The 17,679-nt window shown below is 40.5% G+C and overlaps 1 protein-coding gene across 9 annotated transcripts in view; it reads left to right on the forward strand.

Moving 5' to 3' along the window:
- The first annotated feature begins 391 nt into the window (after positions 1-391).
- The window catches only part of FBXL4 (F-box and leucine rich repeat protein 4), a 62,460-nt gene continuing 45,172 nt past the window's right edge, over positions 392-17,679 (forward strand). The window contains exons 1-5 of one of the 9 annotated variants that reach the window (XM_082049211.1): positions 401-658; positions 5,155-5,238; positions 5,816-6,059; positions 6,814-7,403; positions 15,916-16,261. In XM_082049211.1, the coding sequence (XP_081905337.1) occupies positions 6,895-7,403; positions 15,916-16,261 (855 nt within the window). In that variant the 5' untranslated portion in view covers positions 401-658; positions 5,155-5,238; positions 5,816-6,059; positions 6,814-6,894. Of the gene's footprint in view, positions 659-682; positions 1,035-5,154; positions 5,239-5,263; positions 5,405-5,436; positions 5,687-5,815; positions 6,060-6,813; positions 7,404-15,915; positions 16,262-17,679 lie in introns of those variants that run through there. The other 8 variants (XM_082049214.1, XM_082049210.1, XM_082049217.1 and 5 more) reach the window with 8 other exon arrangements.

Raw genomic sequence — 17,679 nt, forward strand, 5'->3', positions numbered from 1 at the left:
TTGGGCTGGGGCTAGGGCGAGACTTAGAAGGCGTCGATTAAGAAGCTGTGGGGGAAGCCGGGTTGCGGCTTGTCCAGGGCAGCACCCGCCTCACCGCAGCCTTGTGCAGCTGTAGAGGTAAACGGCACGGGCTGGTGTGGCTGGAGCCACAACAAACAACATCCCTCCACCGCCTTCCACTTGATTTTGCAAGTAAACTAAAGACCGGGACACTGAGCCAAGTACTCTGGCCAAAAGCCCCCACAGTGCGCCTCCCGCAACGACCGTTAACGGCCCGGCCCGGCCCTCCCCACGCTCCGCCGCGGGCACGCGCAGCTCGCGGCCCCGCCTCGGCCCACCGCCGCCGCGCCTCTTCCTCCACCGCCCCGCCCCCACCGCCGTGCTGAGCTTCCGGCGGCCCCTGGCGCGGCGGCGGCGCGCGGCCCGAGCTGCTCCGCCCTCCGGACGGGGTAGGGTGGCGGCTCCGGGCGGGCGCGGGGGCGCCGCGCTGCTGCCCACCGGGGCCCCTCCCCTCGGGACGTGGCCGGGGGGAAGAGGGATACCTCGGTGGGGCGGTAGGTAGCGGGCTTTCCCCTCCACGCCCCCCCTGGCCTGGCAGACGGTCAGCGCGGCACCGGGCCCGGGAGCAGCCCGGTGCGGTGGGTGCGGCCGGCCGCAGGTGTGTGCGTGCCCGCCCAGCGGGAGCCGGGCTGTGGGGCCGCGGGGCCGGCGCCCCGCCCGTGTTTGGCGGGGCCGCGGTGGGGAGGGGAGTCCCGGGCAGTCCCGCCTGGTTCTGGCCGGGGGTGCCCCAACCGCGGCCGTGGGCCTCGGCGAGACCTCCCTGTGGGTAGAGCGCAGGTGCCCGAGGGGCGGGAAGTGACCGGGAGGAACGGTGGTGAAGGCAGAGGGAAGCGGCAGCGTTGGGCGGGGATCGTGCAGCATCTCCCTCGTCCGCTTCGGGAGCACCGGACTGTCACAGGCACCCGCTGCTGCACGGTCGCTGTGCTGCCACACGGGTCATCCCAGTTGCCCCATCACAAAACAGCAGAAGCAGGGTAGGAGCTTGACTAGTGGTTTTATTTATTTTACGTACTTTGGGGTGCTTCACTTCATGTGAATTGTTATTTAGAATCATAGAATGTCCTGAGTTGGAAGGGACCCTCAAGGATCATCAAGTCCAACTCCTGTCCTTGTATGTGACAACCCCACAGGTGACACCATGTGTCTGAGGGCGTTGTCCCATCTATTTTTTTATTATCAGAGCAGGCTGATGAACAGACAGTGGGAGACAGCTACATGGCCTAATAGCTGCGATCAGTGCAGTAAGGAGGCAGCTGACCAGCAACAAAGTGCCAGGCAGAATATGACTGTGTGGCGAGGTAGCACAACGGTGTGATGAGAAAAATGAGGAGATGAATGCGCTGGAATTGCTTATTGAAAGTTTTTTTGTGTGTGTTTGTTTGGTTTTGTGGGTTTTGTTTGTTTGTTTGTTTTGGTTTGTTTGTTTGTTTGTTTTTTGAGGTGTTTTTTTCATGAGGAGGAAAGTTCCATAGCTGGAAGGGCAGTTGGCCAAAATGAAGTGGTATAATGCTGGTGACCTTAGGCTTTGTGTAGAGTGAGTCTTTTTTAAAAGGGGCTACCTGATGATCTACACAGATTGGGAAGCAGTTCCTGCTATATATAAAGACAGGCTCCAGAAGGCAGGATGGTCACCTGGACCATATAATAGATGCCTAAGAAACGTTTGTCTCTGTTATACCATGATGGTAAACTATGCAATGAGTTCTGGTCCTAGCAGTAAGGAACAGGCAATCAGTGAAGTAATCCAAAATGATTGTGTTTTCTGTTTTGGTGCTCCCGATGGTAACACAAGCAACATTTTAAACAGAAGTGTCATAATGCTCCATTTTTCTCTTTCCAACTGGAAATTTCTAAGTTGAAAATGTGTAAAATGGTTACATTTTTAGTGCCAGAACACATTACAGGAAGAAACGTAGCAAATGAGGCCTGAGTTTAAAGTATGCTATAAGAGCTTATTAATTTTTAATTAATATTAGCTTCTAGTTTCAACAAGTTGATTGTAGATGTTGGTATAATCTAGGTAATTAACAGCGAGAGATGCTAACCTGTGGTAAAAATATTCTGGTTTAGCCTGTAATGTAAGGTTCCAGTATTCCCTCTCTGCATTAACGTGCAAATATATTTAAGAGATTTCCCATTTAGCATGTTTTATCTAAGACACATATATTAAATTGCATTAATCTTTCTTCAGAGAGAATACAATCTATTGTTTTTGTCATTTATATGTTCTTTGTAATTTGTCAATATTGCTGTTTCTTTTATAGTCAAATGAAAGAAAACTCTACACACTCCCAAGTGTGAAATTAGCAAAACCAGTATAAAGAGGAATTATTACCTGTCTGGCTTTAAAAATCAAACCCGGTGTAACCATGACTTGTATATATAACATTTGCTTCTCTTGAAGCAGTACAAACTCTTGTCTAACACATGTATTGCGAGGGATGGCTCAGAGATGAAATTTGCTATCTTTCATTTATTTTCTGTGTCTAATTACTTGTTACTTGTTTTTACATCCATCCTTCACTTTGCAGCTCCTCCAAGCCCCCAGTATTTTTCTGCATATTTCTCACCCTTGCTCAGCATTCTGGTTGGTGAATAACTATGTACGTATGTCCTGTGTCTGCACTCATGGGACAAAATTGTGAATACTGGGGAGCTGAATTTTCAAAAAAAAAACCCAAAATAAATAAGTACAATAATGATTAACAGGGTGTGTTGCTTGGAAGCTGGAAAATAGATTTGTGTACATAAACTCCCTGTAAAAAGAGGCAAAATAGACCAAAGACATCTAGTGCTTTTGAATCTGCTCAGTTGATTAGTGCCTGTTCCTATGAAATCTGTAGAGAGCCGTAAGTAATTTTCCTTTATGAAGGTTTGTTGTGCTTAAAAGAAGGGAATAGTGAATTACAGTCTTAGGAGGCTTTCTGTATGAAGGGAAGAAGGGTTAATCATATAGAAGAAGGGAATTTGCCTGTATAATTGAAATAGTTGTCAATTAAATAGTGATGTGAATAGGATACATTGTAAATAATCTGAGGTACTGTAATGTATTTTGAAAGAAAGTAGCGTCTGTCTCTCTCTTAGGAAAGTTATATTGCAAGTCTGGTCCAGTTTGGCTCTCTGGAGTCCAGTCTTGTTTTGTAAAACTGGAGGTAACGTTTCCGTGACACTTGGAGCTGGTCTAGCTTGGGGCTCTTGCAGTCTGTTTGAACCAGCTGTGACTTCAAGTTAAGTGGCAGTGAGTTGGTTCAAGGAGATAAACAGGCTGAACGCTACAGTTACTTGCAAGAGTGGTTGGTGTCGCTCAGGACAAGCCCCAGGGCTCATCTGACTGGAGAGGGGGCTGCGTGGAGCATGGGACAGGAAGGCAGAACTCAGGCATCCCTAGAGAGTCTGGCGATGGGATCCTGTCTGGAAGCGGGAAATGGGCATGTAGGTGTAGGACAGCACCTCACAACATCACTGTACGTTCATAGCATCTTGCTTTCTGTTTCTAATCAAACCATCACACCCTCAGTGCTGGTCTGTGGTAGCTGCTGAAGGTCTTGATATTCAGTAGTGCCATTTCAGTCCATTTAATGATATCTCGACAGAAAAAAATAGAGGAAGTATTATAAAAGAAGAATAAATAAGCATTAGAACTACAATAGAAATAGAAACTCTTCTTTTGACACTTTACTGAGTCCTATATTGCTTTTAACTCTTTACAAGTAATTTTCCTCCACTTGTTTTTAGACTAAAACATTTTTCTGAAAGCTGTATGCTGTGCCTTGTTCCTTCCTGTGTAATTTTTGAGCTTGTTGACTGATGTCAGCCAAAATTGACAAAGCAGCATCAGTTGCAAGGATATCTAGTATTTACAGGTTTTATGAAAATAATCAGGTTGATAGAGGGGGAATGACCCAATTCAATGTTTCTGCTGATTGAAAATATGCAGCATGACTGCAAGTTGTCTGCTGTGTTAGGCCTGACTTAATCTGGCCAGCTAGTTGATATCCAGCTCTGCACCAGCTGGTGGTTCTGCTACACTTTGACAAGCTGGCTGGTAGCAGACCTGGATTTTACAGCAGTGCTGTATGAGCTCTGGGCTGTGGCCAGAAGAAGCTTGGAGTTTGCAGGGCAGACATCAAGGTGTGTCAGATCAGTGATTTGCACCTGGTCTTGAAGCACTCCAGCTGAATGACTCTTTAAATTGACCTCTGTAAAGCCATCATTTCCACAGAACAGCCTTTAAACCATGTTAATCAGTAAAATTTTGAGTAAGAAGCTGGTGTATATGCTGGTCTACACAAGAATCCAGGACTTGACAGCCATAAGTTTGTTGAAGTTTAGTGTCTGTTGGCATATTCTGCAAATAGATTTTTTTATTTTTAAGAGGGTAAAATCCAGAAAGAGAATGTGTTTGTAACCTTCACTTACATGTTACAGCAGCTCCACACTGAAAAAGTAAAATAACAATTTACAGTTTGGAGTTGATCTTTTGGGGTGTTATTTTAAGGAGAGATTGGGGATTGTGCTTCTTTTCTTCCCAGTGCCTTTTCAAACAGGTGGTTCAACAGGATGTTTGGGAGACATGTGACGTTATTGGGTTTTGGCATTCCAGGAGAGCTTGAAGTGGATCCAGCATATCATCTTTGGCATTCCCTTCTGCACTGAATGTCAGGAGTAATTCATGTTGTTGACAGCTATGTAAACATGTGAAGCTGAATAAAGGACAGGAACTAAACAAAAAGCTAATAATAGAGGAGGCAAGAAAGTCAGAAGTGAACACTTTGTTAGTAATCTGTCACAAGTAAGAGGGTCAAATAATGCAGTCTGTCCTTATCTGCTGCCACAAGCACCTTCTTGTTGGCAATGTTCAGGTGAAAGAGAGCTGTTTGTACATCTGTGTGCATTTCATAAGTATAGGAAGCAGGCAATTTACCCAAGAAACATGCACAGTGGATTTATATAGAGGCTTACAAAAGTAACTTTGATTCATTTCCATTTGTTTAATTATTTACCCTACCCTAAGCTCATACTTCCAAAAACCTCTATAAAGTGTGGTCTCACTTGTACCCATCACAAACTTTAAATATGTGATTTGTCTCCCAGGCAATGTGAGGCATTGTGTTAATTGTTGTTTGTTCCGTCTCCTGCAATAGAAGAGTCACCTCTGTTGGTTCAGTGATTACCACAGTATGTATCCTGTGATAATCTAACTGGCAACTCTACTACAAGCTGTTGAAGAAACATTTATTCTATTTTGAGACATGCTTAGTCATTCCTGTTTTGGCCTCTGACAGATTACAGGCATCGCTCCTAACTCTTTCTTAGTAAATCCTATGAACAAGCTAATCTGAAGGTCAGTTTGTGAGAAACAGTCTGTGGTACTGGGGAATGTGAATTCTGGAGTGCTATTGCCCGAGTGTGTTGTGTAGCAGAAATCAGAGAGTATGTTCCACGTTTCGTTGTGTGTTGGTAAATCTAACAGTTTACATTGTGCAAATATGGAGTGGCTGCTAAATAGGGGACAAGCATATGTAAGGGGATCTTTGTCAGCAGGGAATACGATACAGAACTTCTGTGTCCTGAAGACAACATTCAGCTATAAATATCCCTTCACCGTTGTAAACAGAAAACTTTGGTAAAGAGACATTTAACTTGGCTTTTTCTAATAGTTAAACCTTGCTTGTTTAACTTGTGATTTGATATAGGCCATATGAAATACATCGCTATCCTTAATTGTTGGTATGTTTTGTGTTGATTTTTTTAGGTGACCTTTTGTGCAGATTAGTACATTTTGCCACTCAATTGTTACATAAATGAAAATATCTTCTCATATCAGAAGTAAAATGCTGTCTCTGGAGACTTCTGCTTATGATGCTGGGACTCTTTTGAAGACTTACTTTGTTGCTCGGCTTAAAGGAAGATGATGTTGTTAATGAATTCTGAGCATCCTTCAGGAGACTGGTGACCCTTCTATCATTGGTGAATGCTGTCATGGACAACTTCAAAGGGTAAAGACAGTATTTTTATGAGACTGTTTCAAGCTAGTGCTCTGGTATAGGAAGCAGTGGGTTAAGTTTTTTGTTTAGATTAACTGCCAAAAACTCTTGTCACTCTTAAAGCCATTCACAAATTATGGGAACAAATTAAAGGAAACAATTTGTTTGAGTAGCTGTCCAACTTTCTATGAGCTGTCTTCTAAGGATATATTTACTCTCCAGATTATAACATAGTCTAGATGTACTTGAGGTAGCTTGAAATGAACCAGTTTGGGTCCTGCGTGCAGTCTTACTGCAAAATACAAGCAGTGTCTGACTAGGTATCTGAATGCTTTGTTTACAGTCAGATTTAGTTTTAAGTATTTCAAAACTATACTACAGATTATTTTAGCTGTACCTTCAGATCATCTTCTACAGTTTTTTACTGCAAAGGCCAGATTTTATTTAATACTTCATTTCTGTAAGTCAGTGCGAGACTTTTTTCTCTTAATAAATCCCTGAAAAAATTGCTTCATTTAATGATTAGTCTTTTAAGTGTTTGAGAGCTTGTTTTGGCTAAGGTTTCTTCGGAGTCTTCTCTTTTTTTAGGCACGGTAAATGGGAAGCCACACTTAGTAGCTTCCAAGTAACTGTCTGAAAATAAAATGAGATACTTTATTAGTGCTTTAGTAGTAGTACTTTGTTTAAGAGGGTACTTGACAGCATACAGTCTATTTTCTAAGAATATTTTATCTGCTCACTATGTTTATTCACTCTGTTTTGTCAGCTCTTTTTCTGAACGCCACAAGCAGCTAGTGCACTTTATAAACGACTCCTGACCTTTTGCATCTTCCTGAGTCATATCTAGATGTCACCAGTGTTTCCCATGTTAACAGTTCTGAGCATGTTTTACTATATGTGCCTTCGGCGCCGAGCTAGGACAGCAACGAGAGGAGAGATGAACAGCCGGAGGGCTATTGAGTCAAACACCCGAGCCTTACCTATCAATGTTGAAATAGTTCAGTATGCCAAAGAAGTGTTGGATTTCAGCTCTCACTATGGTAGTGAAAACAGCATGTCATATACCATGTGGAATTTAGCAGGTATTCCAAACGTCTACCCCAGTTCTGGTGACTTTACTCAGACTGCCGTCTTTCGAACTTACGGGACCTGGTGGGATCATTGCCCCAGCGCTCGGCTGCCATTCCAGAGGACACCACCCACCTTCTGTAGCCAAGACTACGTGGAACTCGCTTTTGAGGAACCAGTTTATCCCACGGCAGTGCAGATTTTGGAAACATATCATCCTGGAGCTGTAGTCAGGATTTTGGCATGCTCGGCAAATCCTTACTCACAGAATCCACCAGCTGAAGTAAGGTAATTTTTTTTTTTCTCCTTTATGCTTTCTTGTAAGATGTTAAATACTGCAAATAATGCTGTTTAGGAAACTTTACTTCCTATATTTCTCTGTTTTGTATCTGACCTGCTAACATTTTCTTTATTTCTGCATGTTTTTAAAACCATGGTGACATGTTTTTATAGCAGCTTCAAAGATGTGGACTTTTTGTAGGAATTAATGCAGATCCTAATGGCAGATTTAGTTTGTGTAATGATAGTTTTTGTGTTGGAATTTTTATGAGCAATTACGTACAAAAATCACTTTTGAAATGGCAGTTTGGAGTTCTATTTCTGCAGTAAGAAAAGCAAACTGTGTAGAAGAGGCTTAGGATTCACGTTTACTGTATCATCCTACTTTGAATAGCTATAAACTACTCTCTGCATGCATTAGGTTGTACGTATAGTACAGTCAGGCACTACAACTATTCATATGGAAATGGGCCAAAAACAGAAGCACACAACAGTCTGGCAAAAGCCGATGTCATTTGTCTGATCAAGGGGTGTGAGCTGTGCATTTTTACGCTTGCTTCATAGACTAAAAGAAGCTGATTTGATGCCGTTGGTTTTCCTCCTAGTAGGAACTCCTGATGAAATTCCAGTTGGGGGAGCAGGAAGGTGAGGACCTGGGGAATGGTAAGATAATAGAGAAAAACACGGTGTATGAGCTATGAAGCTCTTAGTGAGGAGGTGAGGAAATAGAAGTGGAAGGAGAAAGAGGCCAGGTAAAAAGCACATAGTGGGGAAAAACATTGGAAAAAGCTATCAGTGTAGGCAATCAAAGTATTCTGTCTACATCCAAAAGAGATTAGATGATGCTGAACCCATAAAGGAAAGAAGAACTGATAGAAAAAAGACTTAACGAAATGTATCCTATAGAAAATAATATGCCAACAAATACTATATTCCTTTAAAATGTATGCTTTGGCAGTGTAAGCTGTATTAGCATGGATACTGGGTGGTTTTTCCCTGACCTAATATTTTACAAATACCGCTAAAAAGCATACTTTTAGGTCTAGCTTAGTATCCCATGCTTCCTAATACTAGGCATTGATGTTTATTCAAAACCCCTAGAAAACCAAGTGTCATATTCAAAATTCCCAGTTAATGTATTTTCTGTGATTCTGTCATCTACTGTTGTTTCGTGCAGTTTGTTCTATAGCTGTCTAATGAGTTTGTACTGTGTAGCTCTAAAGTAAACATCCGAATTCAAGGAATGGTGATATGTCAAATTAATAATAATAGGCCGCACAACTTCAGAAGTAGGAGTGCGTTTAGCTCTGTAATGCAGAACTTATTTATAGGATGGTATGTGGTGAAGGCAGATTTGAAGACTTTTTAATTTAGAACCTAATGTGAAATGACTTTTGACCGATTACTCTGAGAACTTTCATTTTGCTTTTTTATTTTATGATGTAGCACAGATTTATGTAGACGTTATTTCTGTAACTATTGATAATATTGCATTAGAATGTAAGATAGTGTGCTGCTGGGCAATAGAAGGATATAATTCCGAGTAATAGGCTAATGCTATGTCATAAATGTCTATTTAGGTTTTGATTCTTAAAACAATACACTTTTTCAGTTTTGTGTAAAGACCAAGAAGTGTTGAAGGAAAGCTTAAGAAATGTTAGTTGAAGGAATTTAGTAAGGTGCACTAAAAATTAAAAAAAAAAAAAAAAAAGAAAAAAGAGAGAGAGAGAAAATTGCTCAGAGAGCTAAAAGAAGATGGAAATTAAAATACTAATTTAAAACTTTTCGGGATGTGCTTTATAACTCCTCTTGGAGTGTGGTCAGAGTGAGAGCTTGGACTTGCCCTTCTTCATAAAAAAGGATGAAGTTTCTGTAGGACCCTGCTTTTTAATTTGTAGGCAGGAGTATCTTCTGGCTGCCTAGGTTAACAACATTTTTGTTTAGAAGAAGGTTGTTCCAGGAAGCCTCAGAACCAGTTGTCTGTGCTGCATCTCCTGTACTTGCGAGTCTTGATGCTAGAAAAGTGTTAGAGGGATTTTTTTATGGCTTACTTTTCCTCAGCAGGACTTGTCTGTTCAGAGCTTCATGTTTGGTTTGTCTCCTTCTTTCTTCTGAGACAAACATGTCATATGCATGGTGTCTTGAAGGGAAGATGAAGGAACTAATTCTCCATATGAGATATGCAGTATTTTTTCTCTGTTCATTTGCTTGCCTTTATGCGGGGAATATGAATAGTTGCAAGAATGCAGTCTCTCTGCTGCTTCAGTTCTTGGTCCCTTGTTATCACTTCCAAAAATTCTCTGAAATGACAACTAAGAATTATTTTTTTGAAAGTGGAATGCTGCTGATAATCTCAGGTGATTCTGTATTTAACTGGCGTTTTGGACTTGAAGAACTGCCATACTATTTTATTCTGTAAAAAAGGCTATGTCCCAGTTTCTCAAAGGGCAGTTAGAACCTTGTTTTCCTCTTCTGACTGTTTTGATACTTACTTTTAAATCACCTTATTATTTAAAAACCTTAAAGCGCTGCTTTGTTTTATCTGCCAACTCTGGATCTGCTTCTTTCTGAACACCAAAGTGGAAGGGGCAGGTCATCAGAAAGTTTCCTTTTCACCAGTTCTTACTTTGATGTAAAAAGAAGACCAAATTAATGGTGGAGTCATAACTGTTGAGAGGAAAAAGTCTATTGAGACTGGTTTAAATGTTATGCTCAGTGGATTATACTAGTCCAGCAAAGTAATCTTATTTTCTCTTTGTTTAGTATTTAAAACATCAGACTTTGCTGTGTGAAAAAGCTTCTCACCTACCAGAGGATCTGTAAGGACTTGGTGTACTGCAGTCCTAGCTCAAGAGAAATTTATATATTCTTGTAGAAAGGTGGCTATAGTCCACATAGTTGGCCAGTGTGTTTCTCTGTTGCTCACTTGTGCTTCAGTTGCGTGAAGGAACAGCTCGCCCAGGTGTACAGAAGAAGGTCTTTAGTCATGTTCCACTGTTGCTGGTGTATTGAATACTGCTATCAGTTACAGCTTTGTAGGACACTGTCTCAGATCAGCTTTATTCAAAGTCTTAGAGGTGAGATCAGCTCTTCAGGGAATGGGAATAAGCATCTGTTTTTCAGAATGCAATTTAATTGTTCCTAAATAATTCTAATGCGTCAAACATGACAGTAAATTTGAAGTTTTTCTTCATTGTGGTTTAACCAGCCTCCACCAATTTGAGGATTCTCTGTCCTCTCATATCTTTTGGTGCTTTAAACACAGCAGACATTACATCAATCTTCTAGGCATAAAACAATTTTTTAAAATCATAAATGTCAGAGAAACTGCAGAGACCTTTTGTGCTTTTCGTTAGTGTCACTCACACCTTGGCTGGTGAGAAGTGTTTGATAATTTCTTGAACTATACTAACATATGTTAGTATCCATGTACAAATTTTTTCACATGAGTTATTTGAGCGCAGAAAATCCAAGGAAAAAATATTAATCTGAGATTAAGGGAATATTGTAGCATATAGTCTCAGTTTTTATGTAGTGGAGAAATCTCTCCCCTTTTTGCATTGTGTCACGCTATGATGATTATACCAGTGTAGCCTTGAGATTTAGTACTGTGATGCACATTCTGTGTGCTTAGGGCTTGGTGACAATGGTGAGTCCCTCTTTGGCCAGCAGGAGAGGCAGAGCTCCAGACACCTGACCCTGGCATGAGCTGAACCCAGCCAAGAGAATTTTCTTTGTTTCTCATAGTGTGTCAGGTTGATGGATAAGATATAGCTAGCTTCTGTGATGAGGATAATATTTTCTGTTTCTTTTTCCTCCTCAGCTACCCAGAAGGCTTACTCTTGGCGATTCTGGAATGGCTTCTTTGGTGTCAGCCCTTTTGAAACATTCTGGTACTCCTAATAGTTAGTTGCTGTCAGGGAGAGTTTGTGTGTGCTTAAATGGGAGCTTTCAAGTCAGAAATGATTTTTTCAGAAGTTTTTCAGCTTTTTCCTTTTGCAAAAATATCTTTGCGTTTTAAATTTGGAATATAAAAGAAAACATTGGTCCCTGCTCTTCTTCTGTCGTGGTCTTTTTTTAACTTAATTTGACAGTTTCTCTTATCTCATGTACGTTATAGTGACACCACATATTCATATGCTTTTATAAAAGCTCAAAACCAGAGATTCCTAACTAGCCTGGGGTGTGTGGCAGTGCTTGGGGTGATGTTGCACAGCATGTATCCACAGATGAAGTATAACACTGATTAGGTTGTTTCTCACAGGTGAGATACCAGGACTGGCTGGGAGTAGTTCTAGAAGTTCCAGTGGCAGCATTCTGCCTTTTGTGTTTCCACCATTTATTTCTATGTAATTCCATTTCTTTCCCTTCATGTCACTTAGAATTTTGCCAGTTGCTCTTTTGAGAAAATTCTGAGTTTCATTTGTAGATGAACAGCTTGGCTCAGTATTTCCTAGCTTAGCTGTGTTTGCTGCATGTGACCTTCCTTTCTCTTTCTGAAGGCAGGAGCTGCTGCAACTAGAGGAGCAGGCTGAGCAAGATGGACAAAGGAAAAGGCTCCCTCTCCTTCCATGAGGAAGTTGGCTGTATTTAGGCAATAGGCTCTCTCTGCCAGGCTGATCCAGGCATGAATGTTGCAGATTTGTTTGCTGGCAGCTAGGGTTGGGATCAAAATGTTTGATGGAAAAAAAAAATACCCCCTTCTGATAAAAGGAGTGAAACCAGAAAGGCAGTGTACTGAATGTAAAGCATTCAGATGGTTCTTTTGTTCTACCTTTTGTTCCCCTGAATCTCAGATGAAGGCGCCCAAAACACTGCTGATACCATCAACACATTAAAGTGTGATAAGGGACCTTCAGGGCTGTATCTCACCTATGTGTAACACACAATTTAAGTTCTAACCATTTGCATCCTTACTTATAACTTGTTATGACATCTTCAGGGAAACAGCTTTTTCTTGTCCAGATGACGTGCCATAGAAGAATGAATTTTAGGTTCATGGGACACAGTCATTTTTGAGAAACACATAAAAAGCTCATGTGGACAAGCCAGTTATTTGAAATATCTTTTGCTATTTTAGATTTCTTGAGCATTCTTGGAGTCCTGGCTACTCTGGTATTTCAGAATTGAACTCTCAAACTGGAAATGAAAATCTGCTGCATATTCCCCCACAGTAATTAGACTACTGTGAACTCTGCTTATCACCTTGATCTGAATGGTTCTACAATTGTTCTCATAATCAGACTTTCCTGCCTTTTATATTTACAAACTCACAGCTGTGGTCAGGTATGCACTTTCCAGGTTATGCTGAACCTGGTGTGCTTCAGCATGAAATGTTAGCAGGCAGGAGACCTTGTAGGTAGCCTACAGATTATTTACAGAGCACTTGCTTGGATAAGAGCAGATGGGATGTATTATAATCACGTATCATGATTATAAGTATTGCAGAAGTTGCAATTTCAGCAAAGATGTGGTCATATTATTTTCTGAGTTTCCTTATGTTCTACTTGTTGGTCTATCTGAAACTTTCCCTTCTTTTGTCTTTTAACACAGCTCTAAGTTTCTTGGGTCAGGGATTTTATTTTTTCGTGCTTGAATTGCATGTAGTGCTTTGTTCCCTTTCTACACCAATCTCAATTTTACAATGCAAGAAATCTCAGCACATTACAGGTGAAGTTTAATCTTGTCATACTGGAGAGAAATCTGGTTCTTTTCATAAGAAATACTTTTCTAAATAATCTTTCGTATTATAGATTTTCTTCAGAAGTAACCAGGTCTGCTCAGGCATCATCTTAGCCATTAAAAATCTTTCCAACAGCATTGTGTCAACAAAAATTAAAAAAGCATTAAATATGTGCTCTCATTTGACGCAAACATTGCAACTATGTTTCTCAGCCTAAAAATTGCTAGGCTGTATTTTCCTTCATGGTGAGGGAAAGAGAATGGGAATTTATTTTTTTTATGACATAGGTGTATGGAGTCTTTATTCTCAGAAGTTTGAGCAGAGTGAGTTCCTAGCTATCTTGATGAGGTAGAGAGAAATCTAACAGGAAAACTGAATCCATGAAAGCTGAATGGAAAAACTTCCCTTAAAGTCCTCATTTGCTTCAGTCACTAGAGAAAATAATACAGATGTTTCTGCCTCTCATTCAAGGTTTGCATGGCAGTGTAAAGACTACAGCTTTCTAGCACATTGCTGGTGAAACCTTCTTATCAAAGCACTCTCATTACGACATCTTTGATCAGCTGTTACTGTGTGTCTGCAAGACTTGAGGACAAGCAAATGTCCTACCTTCAGTCATCTGATTCTGCTAGAGTTTTTGAGAGCTACCTAATTAGCTCAAAAAGGGAAGGAAAAGGAAAATTCCTTTGACTTCTTTACAGGTATTTTTGGGGATTCAGTTTCTCTTTGTTTTGGGTTAAACAGTTTATCAAACATTTTAAGCTTGGAACAAATCCAAGCAACCTTATTAGGGAAGCTGATTCTGGTACACTCCCTCAAACCAGGGCTGACTGTCAAAATGCCTTTCTTCCAAAGGATTTTGAAATGGATGACCGTAATAAAAAAAGTGCTCCAGAACAGAAGCAATGCAGTTCTTACTGAAGCCTCTTGGAAATATAGACTTTTTTTTGATTCATTTCCAACTGCGGAGTCTTCACTCCCATTAAGATTACACGTAGCCCATTTAAGCATCAAAATGCTGATCCTGGATGAAGACAACACTTCTACTTGCAGTAATGGGTGTATGAAGAGTACGCCTACACTAAAGCAGAACCTACCAGCCCTGAGTCAGAGCAATTGCTATGGCATGTTCTTGTGTGCAGTGCCATCAGGACAGAGAAGAACATTAATTAAATCAGCCTGACAGGCTTGAGGTTTTCCAGATGAACAAACAGCTAACTCCTTTAAAGTTAGATTGGTGGGCTGTTGATGAAAAGACAACAGTATGACAAGGACAGTGGAAAATATTCACCAGTCTTGTTGTTCGTCAGCACTTGATATGTAACGTGGAGTTTCACAAGATTGTAAAAGCAGGCTACATATCTTTCCTTTACTATAGTTTAGAGACATTGCTTGCCAAAGGAGGTTGTTACTGTGCAATTTGATGAACCTAGACTTCCAGATGCATTATTTTTTCCAGAGCTCTACTACTGGTAGATAATCCTCTCTCCAGGGCACTAAAGAGAAGTCAATAACTGAGATGCATTCTGTTAAAACTTGATGGTCCAGCGTGTGCTAAATTAGTGAAAAAATAGCCGTGAATTTCCCTAAGGATGGTTTGAGTGGGTACATCAAAGTGTCTAAGGAAAATGTCAAATGGTGATTTGGATGTGTTCAAGAAAGGTCATGTGCATTGCCAACATTAAGTGTTTGCTTAGGGAATTGACCTGTGTGAGAGGGCATGACAGTGGGACTACATCTCCTATTTTTTTTGCCATGAGTTGACATTCATTTCCCAAATAAATGAAATCTTCTCGTAGTAGTAAGTCTCTCTTATAAAAACTGTTGACCTTAGGGCAGAGCTGTCCACTCTCCTATGTTGGTACTTTCTCACGTGCCATATATTCACCAGTCTTGCATGTTGGTTTATAGTTCATGACTTTTTTGTTTTCTTTGGCAGAAGACTTCAGCAGGCCTCCCATTCTACTCTAAGGTATTTGTGGAGAATGGCATGATGTAGGATAGGAAAATTTATTTGTGCGTACCTGAAAAAATCCATAATGAAACGGAAGTTTCAGTTGATATTCATTAATTTTCCTATCCTTGAAATAGTAGCAAATATCAAGCTTCTAAGCCTTATTTATGTGGTGTGCTCTGTTTTAATGAAGGTCCTTACATATATTTTAATTTCTGCCGTGATGGACAAAGTTTAAGCATTTGGGTCTGGAAAGTAAAGCACTTTTGTGTGTTTGCGGGTTTTGTGTGTTTGCGGGTTTTGTGTGTTTGCGGGTTTTGTGTGTTTGCGGGTTTTGTGTGTTTGCGGGTTTTGTGTGTTTGCGGTGGCTTTTCTGTTGTTTGTTCGTTTCAGGTTTTTTTGTGTGTGGTGTTGTCTTTTTTTTTTTTTTTTTTTCTTTGTGAAAACTTTTTGTGGGAAACAAGAGAGGTCAGCTGACCATATATTTGGGTTACATGGCAAGACTATTCCATGCAAACTTATGTGAACATGCTGTCATTGTGAAAACATTTGTAATCCCTTTGTTATTATTACCTTACCTGTGAAATGTATGAACAACTTGTGTGTGAATAACAATACTCTAAGACAAGTGTGTGATCAGGAGTATATAGCTCATTTTGATAGTTAGGAATGCAGAGAAAATATGCTAAGGTCATGAATTAGTGTGCCCAATTAAATTCATCCTTAGGATATTTACTATAACAATTTTCATTGTCTTTTCAACTATGTTTCTCACTTGTTAGATACTTCTGACAGAGAAGCACTCTTACTGGCTTCAGAAATTGCTTTAGTAACTTTGATTTTAATGCCTACCCTGTCTGTGTGTGAATTTTTTCTTTTCACAGATGGGAAATCCTTTGGTCTGAGGCACCTACGAAGGTGAATGGTCCCCAAGCTCGTCAGTTCACACCTTGTATCAAACAGATAAACTTTCCCACAAACTTAATTCGATTGGAAGTGAACAGCTCTCTTCTAGACTATTACACTGAATTGGATGCAGTAGTACTACACGGTGTGAAAGAGAGACCTGTGCTTTCACTTAAGACTGCGATGATTGATATGAACGATATTGATGAAGATGAGGATGAAGAGAAGTATGGCTGTGGAATGGACACGCTTAATAAACAGTTCAGCATTGTTACCCTCAGGGAATGGCCAACTAATGGGTATTTTGATAAACTGCCTTATGAGGTAAGAAGAGCAAGTTTATACTCAATGTATTAGTCTTGATTGTTAAGGGTGCAAATGTTCTTTATAGAGTACTGGTTGAGATTATTGTTTTTTTCCAGTTAGTTCCTTACGTTCTTTTGTGAATCTCCTGCAGTTATGGTATAGTTATGTCTGAATTATGTAAGTCTCTCTACTTCCACGGATGGTTATTAGCAAGCCACCTTGCTGGTGTTTGTGTAGTTATTGCACTTTTCTTTCTCAGGGGTTTGTCCACTCCACACAATTTTTACGGCAGTTATTCTAGCTGTGAAATTCTAGCTCTTGAACTTAGAAGCTCCTGGCAGTTTTCCAGTAGTTTGAGTCCTCAGGCTTGACAACTAAGATATATAAAAGAGGTATGAAAAGACTGAATCAAGATCTGGAAGCGGAAATAGTTTGCAATGAGCTAAAAGTTTGTTTTGTTTTTTTTCCTGTTAGAAAATCCTAGAACTTGTTCTTGCAACTGCTGTAATGTTTTCATATTAATTATGTCACAAGCTTCTTCCAGCTATGTTTTGAATCATGGTGCAAGTAAAAAGTGTTATAGCTGGACATTGTACAGTGTCTTGTTTTGATGTGTTTGCTCCTTTTTATTCTATCATTAGCACAGGAAACAGTTGTGAAGAAACTCCTTTCAGATCCCCTGGCAGTAGGGCAGTTGCAAGTGTGCTCGGAGTCACTGCAGATAAATACTTTCTTTCCTGTAATTTCCCATGTAATGAGATTGTGAGGTATCATTGCTGAATATTATGTGCAGGCTAAGAAATTCTCAGTGGGTTGTAGCTGTTTATGGAGGCCAATACCGTAGTTAGAGAACTGAGAGATTAAATGGTTGTCTTCACCTCTGCTGAGATAAACTGGGTTTGCACATAGTGGAAAGCAGCCCTTACTTGCCGGTCAGGCCTCTGGACTTGGGCAGAGAGATGGTTCTTCTTGCTGTTCAGGGCACTGCAGTCTGGCAAAAGGAGTGTTTGTTTACGGCGGTAACTCATCAAATGCTGAGAGTGCTTGTGGCTTCAATCAGATTCGCTTTTGAAAGCGGAAAGGGGATGGTGGGAGATGCTGCCACTGATTGCAGGGCACTTTGAGAAATATGTGATCTAATCAAATAGTAGATTGGTTTGTCACAGCTTTTTGTCTCTAAGTACCCCCAGTTTGGCACGTGAAGGCCACAGTTGGGTACCCGTGTGCTCCAGTAACCTGAAAAATTTTACTGTGCTTGTAAAGAGGAAAGAGGTAGGAAGAGAATGTAATAAATATTTCCATCTTTCTCCTGTGTATTTTTCTTCTCTTTTAAGTATTTTTTCAGTTCTTGAGTTTGTTTTTGTTGTTGCAATGGAATAATAAATGAGGATACTAACTTTATCTTGAGTTGTTCTTTTCCCCCAGAGTCCATGTAG

This window comes from Streptopelia decaocto, assembly GCF_964273445.1.
Source record: "Streptopelia decaocto genome assembly, chromosome: 3".
Lineage (NCBI taxonomy): Eukaryota > Metazoa > Chordata > Aves > Columbiformes > Columbidae > Streptopelia > Streptopelia decaocto.